The 14,754-nt window shown below is 46.1% G+C and overlaps 1 protein-coding gene across 12 annotated transcripts in view; it reads right to left on the bottom strand.

The window, feature by feature from the left end:
* The window catches only part of PTPRM (protein tyrosine phosphatase receptor type M), a 656,058-nt gene that overhangs the window by 58,695 nt on the left and 582,609 nt on the right, over nt 1-14,754 (bottom strand). For all 12 annotated transcript variants that reach the window (XM_042239325.2, XM_042239328.2, XM_042239326.2 and 9 more), the window contains 2 exons: nt 13,305-13,381; nt 9,407-9,443 (listed from right to left, as the gene is read on the bottom strand). In XM_042239325.2, coding sequence (XP_042095259.1) covers nt 9,407-9,443; nt 13,305-13,381 — 114 coding nt within the window. The remainder of the gene's footprint in view (nt 1-9,406; nt 9,444-13,304; nt 13,382-14,754) is intronic.

The following is a 14,754-nucleotide window of genomic DNA, read 5'->3' as shown; positions in this document are numbered from 1 at the left end:
AATTAAGCTCTTCTCAGTGCACAAGTGGGATCCGCTTTTATTTGAGACAAAAGAGAATAAATCTGATAAATGAACAAAATAGAGGTAAGTTGACTCCCCAGACAGAGCAGAGTGAAGGCAGTCTTGAGTTTTCAATGGTATCGGGAAGTTTCCAGAAGCATCCTTTTGAGTGAGAAGGCAAGAAAGGGAGCTTGCAATGGCTAGACACTTCCTCAAGTCTGCTGCCTTGAGAGACTCATCCAAGACCACCTTGATGGGCAATAAAGGATCCTGGTCCCGAGACTCAGGAAGAGTGATTCTTGGGTTGAATCAGGGCTCACTTCTCCACCAGCTCAATGGTTTCGGGCTGGGAGAGAGAAACAGCTGAAGTCCTGCCCAAATCTGACACTGCAGCAAACTCACAGGTTGGTAACAGCTGGCTGCCACGCTGTCTAATTCCTGAGTCATGCTCTGTCCCCGACTCCACACTTGGCAGGCCCTTGACAGACGCACAGAAATATTGGTTCAGTTTTCAATGGACTAGGCCTGAAAGCAACAGCTTGGCTCTGCAAAAGTGGGTGAAGGTGGGGGAATGCCAGTCCTTGGAGAAAAACACCTTGGCACTAGTCACTGCTCCATTCTTTCAGAGCTGAACCTGGGAGAATGATGAGACCTTCTATTTCTTCCTCACTGTTGACTGAGGCACCTTAGGAGGCCAGAAACCCAGGATGTTCCTCCTAAGCTAAACCTGGCAATAGCCCTATTCAAGTACGAATGCTCACCTGTGTAGTTCACAAAGCCTTCTGTATGTGACTCATTTGAGCTGACATGGATGAGAGTCACTTAAAGCTGTTTGTGCTTTAAGTTCCAACTGCTTCAATGACAAAAGATTTTTAAAGTTTTTACCAGCTCTAAAAGGTGCTATAATTTTTCTACTTTAAATGAGGAACATTTCTGGGATCTTCCTGGTAGTCCAGTGGTTAAGAATCCACCTTGCAATGCAGGGAACACAGGTTTAGTCCCTGGTCGGGGAACTAAGATCTCACATGATGCAGGGAAACTAAGCCCTCTCGCTACAAGTACTGAGCCCACGTACCACAACTACAGAGTCTGTGTGCTGCAACGGAAGATCCCACATGCCAAAACTAAGACCTGACGCAGCCAAATAAATGAATATTAAAAAACAAAACAGGAACACTTCTAAATTACTCTGAAAGATTTGAAAAGCATTTGGTTCAAGGATCCAGAACCTGCAGGACATCATCTATCTTCCAATTATTCTGTATCAACTTAGGTTCCCTTCCTGGAGGGAAGTGTTTCCACCGTAGCACCTAGGACAACACGGTGGATGGTATCTAACATGGTCTAATTTCTAATAAAAGGTTGCATCCTTTTATTCGCAAGCTGGCTTTAAATGTTCTCCCTTCTAACGACTGAGTTTAAGAAGAGCACAGGGCTGAGCGATGTCTGTGATCAGACCTTTGGGCTCATTGGCCAGTAGCTTTGAAATTAACCTGCTGAAGAAAAATTGTTGTTTCAGAGGAAGTTTGTGGATAAGCTGTTCCTTGCGCCTGTTCATTGTGCCTTGAAGATCTGCAGATGGAGAGTAAGATGCAGGTGGGCCCCACGTGGAGGGCATGGCCCTGGGTGTCAGGGATACTGAGACCTCCTCAGAGGTCTGCATATAAGTCACACTTCCTCACAGCCTCCCTCCTGAAGTTTGCAGACCAGAGAACATTCCACTTTACTGACCAATACTTATCAGCCAATCTTCAGTAGGATATGATAAGTGAATCCAAATGTGACCTACAACCCCCTGATAACGGGGGAACCGCTCAGCAGGAAGAACAATAGCAGCTAAAGGAGAATCTGTACTTGAGGAGCGTGCAGAGCTGGTGCTTGGAGGCATAAAAACAAAAGATGTTTACTGAAGGCTTAGCTTTGGATATAAAAAAAATGTTTCAGTTCTACTGAGAAATAATTTCAAGTGTTCATCTCCACCTGGAGGCCAGAACCCAGGAGACAAAAGCTCTTTACAGAGTGGGTGGGACTTGCATTGACCCTCTGACAAGTCTTGACCTGCTGAGTGAAGCGGTGTCCTGTTCTAAGCACTGGTATTTACTGCTTCAGATGCCTGGGAAAACATAACCCATAGTCATCTTCCTGAAAACCCTTATTAACAATGTTCATACCACACAGGGTATGAGGATGAAATTCAGAAGGAAAACAGATGAAGAGCAAACAGAATGAAAAGTTTCAACAGCTTTCAACTGTTCTACAGTAGTGGAGGACCTGAAGGTATTTTCACTGTAAACGTTCATGACCCACATTTTTATTATTTTCCTTTCCTTTATTGTTTAAAGAGCCTTATTTATTTATGTTTTGGCTGTGCTGGGTCTTTGTTGTTGCATGTTGGCTTTCCCTAGTTGCGGCAAGTAGGGGCTACTCTTCGTTGCAGTGTGCAGCCTTCTTAAGGCAGTAACTTCTATTATTGTGGTGCACAGGCTCTAGGGCACGTGGGCTTCAGGAGTGGTGGCACACGGGCGTAGTTGCTCCAAGACAGCTGGGATTTTCCTGGATCAGGGATCAAACCTGTGTCCCCTGCATTGCAAGGCGGATTCTTAACCACTGGACCTCCAGGGAAGCCCCTATTATTTTCATGTGAAAGTCTGCCCCTAGCTCAAAGTCTTTGGAGGAAATCTGTTTCAGGTTTCTCTTTTTCAAGATTATAATTATGGACAAGTAAGACTGACCATCTAAGGTGTAGATGGAGGTGACTATATATGCACCAACAGAGTCAGAGGGGAGCTAAACTAAGTGACTTTGACAAGATGGACTGTCTCCAAAAACAGTGCCTCAATTTACTGACACGTCAAAAGAAAAAGTGTCCACCAGAATAGGAGCTGACCAGTCCTTAACTTAGAGAGGAGTCACATATATTGAAAACAAAAATCCACCTGTGTCAGTAAACACATCATCAAGCCAGCAGGAGGCATCTTGTGGCCTGGGTGGAATATTCCAGTCCTGACTGGTGTTGGGCACATGGCTGGCAACCCCCCGTTTGCTCGTCTGTTCTTCCCTTCACTCCCTCCCTGGCTGCTGCCAACCCACTGGTCATCTGCTTCATGCCCGCTCTCCACCAGGCCATGGGCAGATAGATGCTTGCGGATCAGTGTATAAACTCTGTGGTTCTTCTTCAGATGCAAGCCAGGAAGTGGCCTCTGCCGAAGCATCTACCTCTCTGGCTGGCCTGAGATGCAGACTGCCCTTGCCAGGCTGGGGCGGTTCTGTCCGATGGACAGTAAGTAACTATCTGGTATCACGTTTTCTCTGTCAGTTCCTGCGTCTATGCCAGTATGACTTGGTGCCCTGAAACTCTGAACTCTGAGCATTCAGAGTCTCCGAGCAGGAAAGATGAATATCTTTCTAACCCTAGATTGTGAAAATCCATACAGTTTGGCTCCCGACAGCTACTTCATTATTTCTTCTTTCCTGAATTGTGCTAATTCGACAGGGTTGGCCACCTGACTGGAATTCTGAACTTTGCCTTGATCTGGCCATGTTGAATCTCTTTGCCACCATCAGCATTAGCTCCTTGGACCAGCTAAGCCCTGGACTAGCAGGTCTTCCAGAGGCCCACTTGGGAACAAGGCAATTTCAAATACTCAGAGTCATAGTTCAGGACATTTAAGACCATTTTAATTAAAAGGTGTTTTCAGATATGAACATATCATAGAAAATTTGCTTTTAGAGAACTGCTATATAGAAAGGGCTTCCCTGGTGGCTTAGATGGTAAAGAATCTGACTGCAATTCAGGATACCTGGGTTCATTCCCTAGGTATGATTCTCAGGTTGGGAAGATCCCCTGGAGAAGGGAATGGCGACTCCAGTATTCTTGCCTGGAGAACTCCATAGACAGAGGAGACTGGCAGGCTATAGTCTGTGGGGTTGGACATGACTGGTTACTTAGAAGGAAAGGGTTGGATCCTAGATTCACTTCATAAAAGATTCATCATGTGACTTTGAGGGGTGACCTTCACGAGGCCCACGTAAGCGGCAGCACGCAGTGCCCCGGGGGGATCACACATTACCCAGACACAGAGAGACGTACACTGCGTGGCACAGGCACTCAGCTACGCATTAGTTCTGTATTCAACCCCTGCTTCTCTCCATGGGCCTCAAGTCTTCTATTTATGAGATGAGACAAGTAATATCTTAAATGGTCAGAGGATGGAAATTACATTTAAATTAGTTACAGCACAAAGCCTAGTACATAAATAGCACTTGATATTTACTGAACGAATGGACAAAGAAAAAAGTTGTGTTTCAGAAAGAATAGTATTATATCAACCCTAACTACTAAAACATAAAGAAAATATATTGATTGCATTTTCTTAAATGAGAAGGAATCACGCTTAAAAATGAACAGTTTTGAAACTAGAACATACTGTATTTAATATTAGAAAACATATTTTAGTCATATGCAACCTGGATCGTTGAATAAAATAAAAACTACAGCTGCATTCCTGTCATTACTGCTGCCTGAACTATTCATTTCTACCCCAAATTTTCTTGTGGTTACTCCCTGCTATCTTTGTTTCCAGGTTTTTCTTTCCAGGATAACTCCACACTAACTAATCTTCTTAAAGCACTGTTCTCACCACCACACAGCTTAGAAACACCCTTCCTTTTCCCTCCCTGCCTCTCTGCCATTCGTTAACAAAGCTCCTTGTTCAAAGCCTTTTAATCAGTGTCGTCACTTTACCCGTTGGTTCTTTTTTCTTAGCAGCCCCCACCCCAATTCAAGAGTTTTAATCTGGGGGGCATAGAATTTTTCAGGCTGGATTGTAGAAGGTCAGAGCATGCCTACACTTCCATGCAAAACTGTGTGTCTGTGTGAACTTTCCTGAGTGGTGATCCATTTCAACCAGCAACTAAGAAGACCCCAGGTGCCACGCCCCTTTCAGCAGTCTCCTCTGGGCCCCCATTCCTCCTGGGTCTCGGGTGTCCTCCCACTCGGCCTACCCTCTGGATTAACACCTGCCCCCATTCCTCTGAGACCCCGGCCAAGTGCAGGTGCCCCACCCCTAAACTGCAACATGAACCCCAGCTTCTGTGATGCAGGAGGATTCTCTGGGCAGGATCCCCCTGTGTTTCCATGTGTTTCCAGCCCACAGAGGAACCTGGGATGTGAGTCAGAGGGAATGGGCAGCCGTGTCCACCACAGACTTACAGCCATTTCTTCTGTAACTACCTCGCACCACCTTTCCTGAGTTCTCTGAAGCAGGACCCTTGAGTCAGTTTGAAAAATAAACCTAAATAATAGTAAAGAGAACCTTTCTCCAGGTGGTTTAGACAATAAGGCGGTCCAGTAATGTGGGAGGCCCAGGTTTGATCACTGGGTCGGGAAGATGCCCTGGAGGAGGGCATGGCAACCCACTCCAGTATTCTTGCCTGGAGAATCCCATGGATAGAGGAGGCTGGTGGGCTACAGTCTGTGGAGTTGCAAAGAACCGGACACAACTCTTTGCCTTTCCTTTCTCCATGACCCTGAGTTGGCGAATGGTTGTGGAGGAGCGGTTCTGATGTGCACAGCTTCCTCCGGCTCACGGCCCGTGTGGTGGTCTCTTCAGTGGTCTCTGTGGGGCATCTTCTGATTGATTATGATCCATTCAGGGTGACTCCACCCACCTGAGTGGGTACTGCCTCTGTGAACCAGCTTTTGAACCCCCAGCTCTACCCTGGCTCTGAGTGTGGACAGCCAGCTACAAACATGAGTTTCTGTCATTTGACCCCTGTGTGCCAGGTCCTTAGTTCTAAGTTTATAACTGTATTAATAGCTGGCCAGGCAGATGTGATGCAGTGAACATCAGGGCATCAATATATTAACTGCCACATGAAGAACAATTAAAGGGCGGGGAGACGGGAAGAACACACTCAAAAAAGCCACCACTCTGGCTTGAATGCGGTCCCTTCAATCTGCAGAAACATTACCGTTATCACCAAAGGTCAGAGTCAGTTACTCGTACAAAAATCAATAAAGTGGAAGGAGGAGGAGAGACAGAAGGGATACGGTCATGACATGCCCTCTGCATTGAGGGGACTTGCTAGGAATCTATGTATTTCCAACTCTTGGGGATAGAACTGGTTGTCAGGAAAATGGACCATTCGTGTAGTTCAGGGGTTCCTGCTGTGAACAGATTTTAAAGACTCGTCTCAGTGCAAAGCAGAGAGGCAAAAAGAGCAAGGAGGGATTTAAACATGGCATCTGCCTGTTAGTCTTCATCACTCCATTTGTTGGATTTAGAATCAGGCTGTTCGTGATTCTGTTGGCCACCCACGAACATGTTCCATCTTGTCCCGGTCGATTACTGCTGACGAGCAGAAATCTTTATCACCGGCTACCCAAGGCCACCAGTTACACTGTGCCTGTGGTGCACTGGAGAAAAGACATTCTGACTTTTTAATCCGAACACCATGGTCTGAAGGTATTACTCGTAACAGAACGGGTACTGTCTGGACTGAACATTAGATTAAAAATCAGCTCATTTCCTCCTCTTCCTGCACCAGCAACAGTGATGCAAGAACTGCCAGGTTTTAAAGTCCAGCCTGCGGCCCACCAGTCACCGAGGAAAGGGCCATGCTCCGTAGGCTGTGGGGGGCCCCTTCTCTGCTAAAGGGCACTGTGGTGGTCTCCTTCAAACTGAGGACATCTGCCATCTCTCATCTGTCTGCAAATATATCTGTTCATTAATACTTGATAGGGTGAAGGCTTCCAATGACGGCTGCAGAGCAAATAAGTATCATTCAAACTACTTCTAATGGGGCCAGAAAGTGACTTCTGTTATGGCATTTTTTTTTTTCTTCCAGGGGTGACCTCCCTTGGGGACAGAGGGGCAGAGAGGATGAACGAGGGAGGGGCCCCACGTAGGACTTTGGGGTCTTCAATCTGTACTTCCATTGGCTATTTGGTCACACGAATCTACAGCCCTCAACTGTGGACATTTAAATCAGATTTAATTTTCTGGTTATACTTTCTATGAGAATGCGGACTGCTCGACAAGAACTCAGGAGTGTTTTGTATATTTTGCAACAAAATGTTCATGTAAATTTGTAAAAACTGCAAATGTCCAATAATCATCCCATATATAAGCCAGAGCTGTTATGACCTGACTCGTGAACATTCTGACAGCTTAGAGGACAGGTGTGAAGCCCCAGTATTGGTCTGTTCTGTTTGGAAGCTCCCAGGGCTGGACTCAAGTCCAGACGTCCTTGCTCTGTCCCAGATGCGAGACAAACCAAGTGCGTGCTTTCTGGAGCCCTTAGCACTTCCGACCAAGGGCCGGGCTTCTGCCAGGCTCACAGTGGGCACTGTCCATGCGGTTCTCCTTCTGACAACAAAGGTGACCTTGGAGGGAGGCACTGCTGCTTTCATTCCAGGGAAGGATGCACACTGGACCCAAGTGCAGCATCCGGACATGACGACACAGCACTGGCCTCTGAGAGTGGTGCCCCCAGGATTGTGCTGTGGCCGTGGGGATCAGGAGGATAATTCCGGCCACACCCAGAGACTGCCCCAGAGCTCTGTTGCCTGACACCTCCAATGGGGAAGAGCCAAATGCAGCTGTTGAAACTTGAAATCCAGTCCCTCTTCGCAGTAGATACACTCTGAGTATCAGTAGCCATGGATGACCAGTGGCCACCATACTGGACGACACAGAGAAGACTTCCACCAGAGCAGAGAGCTCTGCTGGACACCGCTGCCCTAGGTGCCGCGACTCTGGTCTCTGGCTACGACCACCTCTTCTACCTCCCGACTTGCCACCGACCTTGGCCTCAATCCTTCAGCGCCTCCCCATTCCTCGGGGCCCAGTGGACACTCAGGCCTCCCTGCCTCCAATTTGAGACTTTACACTCATGATTTCTTGGTATCCTTGACTTTTTCTCAGGCACCTCCCTGCCAACCCCTAACTGGTGGCAGGTTGCATCCGTTTGGTTTCCCCATGCCTGTTTCTGGGATATGATGTGTTACCGAAACAATGATTAAGTGATACAACCCAAAGAACTCACTCTTCACTCGTCCCTAGCACTTCCACCCGAGTGGGTGTCTCCATTTCCCAGCACTTCCTCTGTTCACCTTGTCCTGACTCAGCAACCTCTTCTTGAAAGCCTCAGGCTCTCACGATCCTCACTCTCCACAGATGACCCGCCCCGTCACTGGTGGGGAGGACGGTACCAAAGCCTCGCCATGCAAATGTGTGCAACTGAAACGCTTTACTCTATAGCAGAAATTACCACAGCACTGGACGTCAACTGTACTTGAATTAAATAAATTAAAAAAAATCACGCCATGAACTTCCCAACACGTTCCTCTGGCCTTCCGTTTTCTTTAGCCACGGTGAGACACCAGCTGCCTTCTACCCAGGAGCATGGACTTGCTGCTTTCAGATTGCTGCTCGTGATGTCTCTGCCAATCCCACACCTTCCCCGCCCATGCTCACCTCTGTCACAAGGCTGCTTCTGAATCATCCCACCTGAAAGTGACCTCTTTCTTGTCTGAATTTCTGAATTTCCTTAACACCTTATCTGTACCTCTCACAAAAGGTGTTTTAAAAATAATAATATTAATGTTTATTATAATATTTATATTAATATTTATTATATTTATACATCAATATAAATTTAGTAGATATTAACCTTATAGATTTAATATATTGATTTTATATTGATATATTAATATAAATATGTATTTATGTAATATCTACTATATTAGTCATATTTATAATCACATACCAATCATATATTTTATATTAATCATATAAATATTATAGTAATAGTAACAGTATTGAAATAGGTGTCACTTATCTTATTTAATTTTCACAAGGGACCCATGATGCTGGCATTTTTTTTCTTTTAGGCTTTTAAAAAATTTTTAATTGGAGGATAACTGTTTTACAATGTCGTGTTGATTTCACACAAGGTTTTAAGTATACAGTATATGCACACGTCGTCCCTACTAACTCACACCGATGTAATAAGGGTGCCTGCTGGATTCGGCTTGCGTCCTCAGCAATGACCAGTTCAGGTCTTTATACATAGAATATCCGGTATCTATTTCTTCAATGAATATCTATGCATCTATTCTAGCAAATATCAGATTAATTGCTAAGGCAGGCAGAGTTAATTCCATAATTAACTGATGAACACATTTCCTCTACTGATCTCAATATGAAGTTCTAACTGAATGATTACATCGCCAAGACCTCTGATGGGAAACCAGGAGTGCATGTGTTGATGGCTGGAAATGCGATCAGCCCCTGGGGCTGCAGCAGCATGTGACAGAGTTCCCGGGGAGGGTGAGCTGGGTATGAAATGACAGAGAATGGGCAAACAACCAAAAAAGACATCAAAGCTGGAATCAACTTACCTTGTGTAGCAATATAATGATTGGGTCGATGATAACCCTAAAAAATAAATGAGAAAGAATATTAGGCAAACTTGAAAATCAATAAGCAGCGCAGAAGTCACATACTAAGTTTGCCAAAATGAAGGCACTTTCAAATACCAACAGTTGCATCACCGGGAAGTTACATTACCAGACTCGGGACCACTGAGCATCTCTTAATAAGCCTAGGTGCGTCAATGTGTAACAGTTCTGATGCCTGCACGGTGAGGAGTGGGTGAGTAACTTAATCACACACTGGCTAAGAGATGACGGATGAGCAATAAACACTAACAACATATGGATTTTCTGAAATAACATGACCACGACTCTGATTAGAGTGCAAACTGGCTAGGAATGTGCAATAGCATTTCATTTGTGTTTGGGATGTTACTGGCAATGTGACAGAGCTTTAACTCATATTCTGTTATATTGGTATAGACAGTTACATCAATAGTAATGTGCTGTGTGCTGTACTTAGTCATTCAGTCGTGTCTGACTCTTTGCAACCCCACGGACTATAGCTGGCCAGGGCTTCTCCGTTCATGGGATTCTCTAGGAAAGAATACTGGAGTGGGTATACCAAACATCATTTTAAAACATTACAGATACCAAGACATGATGCTGTAACAGGACCAGGAATTTAAAGAAGCAGAATTTCTGCAAGACCCCTTCCTTTTATCATGATCCTACAAGAAGGGGGAAAGATGAAAACTGAGACCAAAGCAAGAAGGGAACAGGGACATTGCAGGACCAATATCTGGGCAAGTTAAGCCAACTTAGAGAAAATGACACACAGGTAACACATAACATCCTGGAATAGGAAATGGCTACTCACTCCCGTACTCTTGCCTGGGAAATCCCATGGACAGAGGAGCCTGGTGAGCTATAAGTCATGGGGTCACAAAGAGTCAGACACAACTGCGCGACTGAGCGTGTGCACGAACGTATAATGTTGCCACAGACCTTAACACTTCTTTCTCTCCCCTGAGAAGGCACAAAACACTGCCCAAAGCCAGCTGGAAAAGAGAGCAAAGAGACCTGGAGAGGAAGCGCCAACTTCTCAGACCACTTAGGTCTTTTTGCTCTTGAAAGCAAGTCTACAAGAGTGAACAACCAAAGCAGATACATTTTTCTCTACCCTGACTGGGAGTAGGACTCTGACACAGAGTCACAATAGATACTAAGCAGGGTTATTTTGATGGGCACTCATTTCCTGTCAGCTGATAAGCTCCACGAGACAGGACCTGGCGGGACTCCCCACTGTCTGTGTGGGTCTGCAAGGTGCTGGGAGAGGGGAGGGTCATTTGATGGGCCAGGTCACCATCAGCCATCCTTACTTTGACTCCCGCCACCCCACAGTTCACTCTCCTCTCACTTCCAGATCCAGTCACTCCTCTGCACTGACCCTCTGACCTCCTGGTTCACAGGAAGAGCCCGACTCCTCACCGCCATGCAGTCACCTGCCCATGACCTCCCTCACCCCACCACCTGGACGCCACCCCCTTCAGATCCCTCCACATCTGCCAGGCGTGCTCCTCAGCCAGGCCTTTCCTGGGGCTGCTTCCAAGCCTGGAGGCTCAACCCCTGAGATACCCACCTGGTCTGGATGCCCACCTTCTCAGTGGAGCCAACTCCAGACACTCTATTCCTCCTGATGTCCAATATACCAGACTTCAATGACTTGTTTCATTTATGGTTTCTTTCTCCCCATTAGATCGTTAGGTCCCTTAAGTCAGGTTTAGTATTCTGTTTTGGCCTGAATTGTTCACAATTAAAACACCAGCAACTCAAACAGTTACTGACATGTAATAGATGCTCAGTAAAATCTCACCAATTAAGTGAAAAGTGGCCCTGAACACTGACTCTTTCTCTATTAAAAACGAAGACGAATGAATCTAGTATGTTCATGACTTTCATGTCCTCTCCTCTCTGTGTCCCTACTCTGCCGTTCTTTCTTTTTTTCCTTTATCTTTATTTTTGGCTGCTCTGGGTCTTGTTGCTGCACACGGGCTTCCTCTAGTTGCGGTGCGCGGGCTTCTCATTGTGGTGGCTTCTCTGTTGCGGAGCACACGTTCTAGGGCTTGCAGGCTTCAGCAGCTGTGGCTCACTCCTGGACCGCTGGAAGCCTTACACAGTTGTCCTTTCAAGCTTAGTCCAAAAGGCCCCTAGGACAAGCCTAATCTGATCACAGCTACTGCTCACATGGTGACTCAGAAGACGCTGAGGGCTTACAGCATCCTAGCCTGTGATGGGGCGGAATACAGCAGGACCAGACACTGTCCCTCTGCTCAAGGACCCCAAGGGGTGGAGGGCTGGACTGCACTATGAACAGGGCTCCCCTGGACTTTTCCCCAGGGAAGGAACATCATAGCCAAGACGGTTCTTGCTTCCGATTCTAAGTTGTGAGGCCTCGGGGAGAAGGTAACAGGTCTCAGGCACCTCTGGGTATTCCTGTCAAGCTCTCCCTAAACATTTCCTGAACAAAGGAATAAGTCAGTGTGCCTTAGGAGGAAACTCTGAGTTAATAAAAAGTTCTACCTTGGGTTGGTTATGTTTTTGGTAAAAGGAGGGTCTAGGGGTGTATGAAGACTCAGATATGAATTATTCTTCAAATAATCCTCCATCAGCCCCCACCCTCAACTCTATAACCCCCAATGCCAAACCTTCTCAATGAGCACTACCCAAATATCCTGTAGTATACTGTTGCTTAGTCACTAAGTTGTGTCGGACTCTTTGCAACCCCATAGACTGACTGCAGCGCACCAGTCTCCCCTGTCATCCACTATTTCCCACTAGCTCATGTCCATCGAGTCAGTGATGCCATCCAACCATCTCATCCTCTATCGTTCCCTTCTCCTCCTGTCTTCACCTGTTCCCAGCATCAGGGTCCTTTCCAAAGAGTTATTTCTAGATAACTCTTAGTGATTGTGATGCTAATATTCTTAGTAATACTCAACAAAGACAAGAAAGGAACCCACATATCTGAATAAAACCTGTGCAAAGAAATGCTTGTGGATTAAGAACCAGCATGTAGTCCAAGCGCAGAGGACGATGCCTCAGGAGCTGAGATCTCTTCAGCCTAAACTCGGGCCTTGGAGGTAACGGCAGTGTTCCCTTGATTTTCAGTCTACTTTTGATTTCATTCATTCTTTCAAGTGAAAACATGCTGTCTCCCAAAGAATTTATTCTCATGTAAGACATTCAGTTAACATGATGCAGAATGAACAAAGAAGCAGGCTTCAATAATTAAGCAGCCTACATATTTAATGACACGTCTTGCGAGTGTCAGAAGTCCTGGTTAACAGCTGCAGATGACTTTGAAGGCAACTTAAAAGTGCCATGATGACAGGAGACGGCAAATCATCGAATGAGGAATTAGAGAGTTTTGTCCTATTAATATGCAAACAGATTTCTTCAAGTGTCAAATAACCCAAGTTATTGACAAAAATGGAAATGCCATTTTCTTAGTCCACGTAAGCATGGAGCAGCCAAGAGGGCAGAGACTGTCATGGGGGTTGGTGGGGGAGGCTCATCAGCCCGAGGCTGATGTGTTTCTTGATGGTCAAGCTCTGCACGTATGGGACAGGGCTGCTGTGTTTTGTCGAACCTGTGTCTACCTGTCTTGGAGCAGATACACAGGATGCTATGTGCCAGAACAGCTGGGTTTACTGACAGGTCAGAATCTGTGTTAGTCACTCAGTTGTGTCCGACTCTTTTTGACTGTGGCCCACCAGGCTCCTCTGTCCATGGGATTCTCCAGGCAAGAATACTGGAGTGGGTTGCCATTCCCATCTCCAGGGGATCTTCCCAACCCGGGATCAAACCTGGGTTTCCTGCATTGCAGGCGGATCCTTTACCAACTGAGTCACAGAATACGTACATCAATATAATTTCCATTGATGTAGTCTGAGTTGTTGTCTCCTTCTACGGTCTGCAGCCTCACCCGGGAATGATCATCTGCAGAAGGAAAAGGATAAGAAAACAGCAATTAACAAACGCTGTCTGTGGGGCTGTGCAGAGCTGCAGAACGTGAGCATGTTACGGAGAGGGCATCCACACTCTGCCGCTTTAGAGATAAACAAAGAATTAAACGTTACACCCCTACACTTCTGTTAAGACGGGGAAGGGTTTATATTCCTCTGCATTTCACAGGAAATCTCATTAACACATTCTTTGATCGTTTACAGACGCGAAGTGCCGGCAGAGGTCTGAAACTTTTACTGAGTCCTGTGGATCACGGCAGGACGAGTTCTTGTACTAGAAGTTTAGCAGCTCCACTAAATCACACATGAGCCCCGACATTCTGAAGGCTGTCTCTGACATCCACCTTGATGAACCAACGATTATAAACCACCACCCAGCTTTCTGGGAGTTGTGGACACGGTTCTAACCTCTGTCATTGGACCAGGGTTCTCTCCTCCTGCAACAAGGGCATGGCTGGTGGAGCCAGGCTGGCCCCCATCAGCCACGCCACCAAGCCTGGGCCACTCATCTGGACGAGGGACGACAGCACTTGCCTCCAACTGGGCTGTTTTAATGATTAAACAAAAACATAAATTCTCAAGCACGGCAAGTCCCTTCTAGGGGTCGTGATGGTGGTATCAATTAGCCACATTAAACATTTTTTCTGCATGGAAAATGTTCTCTATAAATGCTACTCAGACACCTCAGTTATTTCCTTGAAAATCTATCTTTTAAAAAGGAAAGTGCTAGAAGCCCTAAAAGGGGATGGATTTTTGTGTTTTGCTCGCTGCCCCACCCCCAATCCCTATGTTTGTGCCTGGAACATTGAATTTCTCCTACTCCCAAATATCTTTCATTTTTTAAATATTCATTTATTTATTTGGCTGCACTGGGTCTTAGTTGTGGCATATGGGATCCAGTTCTCTAACCAGGGATTGAACCCAGGGCCCCTGCCTTGGGACTATGGAGTCTTAGCCACTGGACCACCAGGGAAGTTCCCCAAATGTCTTTTAAATGAGTCAAAAGTAAACTTAAAAAAAAAAATGTCCTTTAAAAATTGCTTTTCTAAACGAATGTTCTTTGGGGTAGAGGAATCTTCCTTCCAGTGAAAGCTCTTACCCACCCTGTATTTGGAAGATAAGGCCAGCCTCTCTGAGAGGGAAGGACTGCAGGGTGGGTTGGGGGAACTGCTTTGAGACCCCACTTGCCATGACCCTGGGCAGTGGAGGTCCTGTCTCTACACTGCTGACATTTCTTCTGGGTTAGTGGGTAAGAAATGACACCCCCAGATTGAGGCTAGAGTCAGGGCGCCTGCAGGTGACAGGCATTTGACCTGAGATCACTGGATGAACTGCTGACTGGAACCT

Source organism: Ovis aries, chromosome 23 (assembly GCF_016772045.2).
Source record: "Ovis aries strain OAR_USU_Benz2616 breed Rambouillet chromosome 23, ARS-UI_Ramb_v3.0, whole genome shotgun sequence".
NCBI lineage: Eukaryota > Metazoa > Chordata > Mammalia > Artiodactyla > Bovidae > Ovis > Ovis aries.
This window is presented reverse-complemented; position numbering and strand designations above follow the sequence as displayed.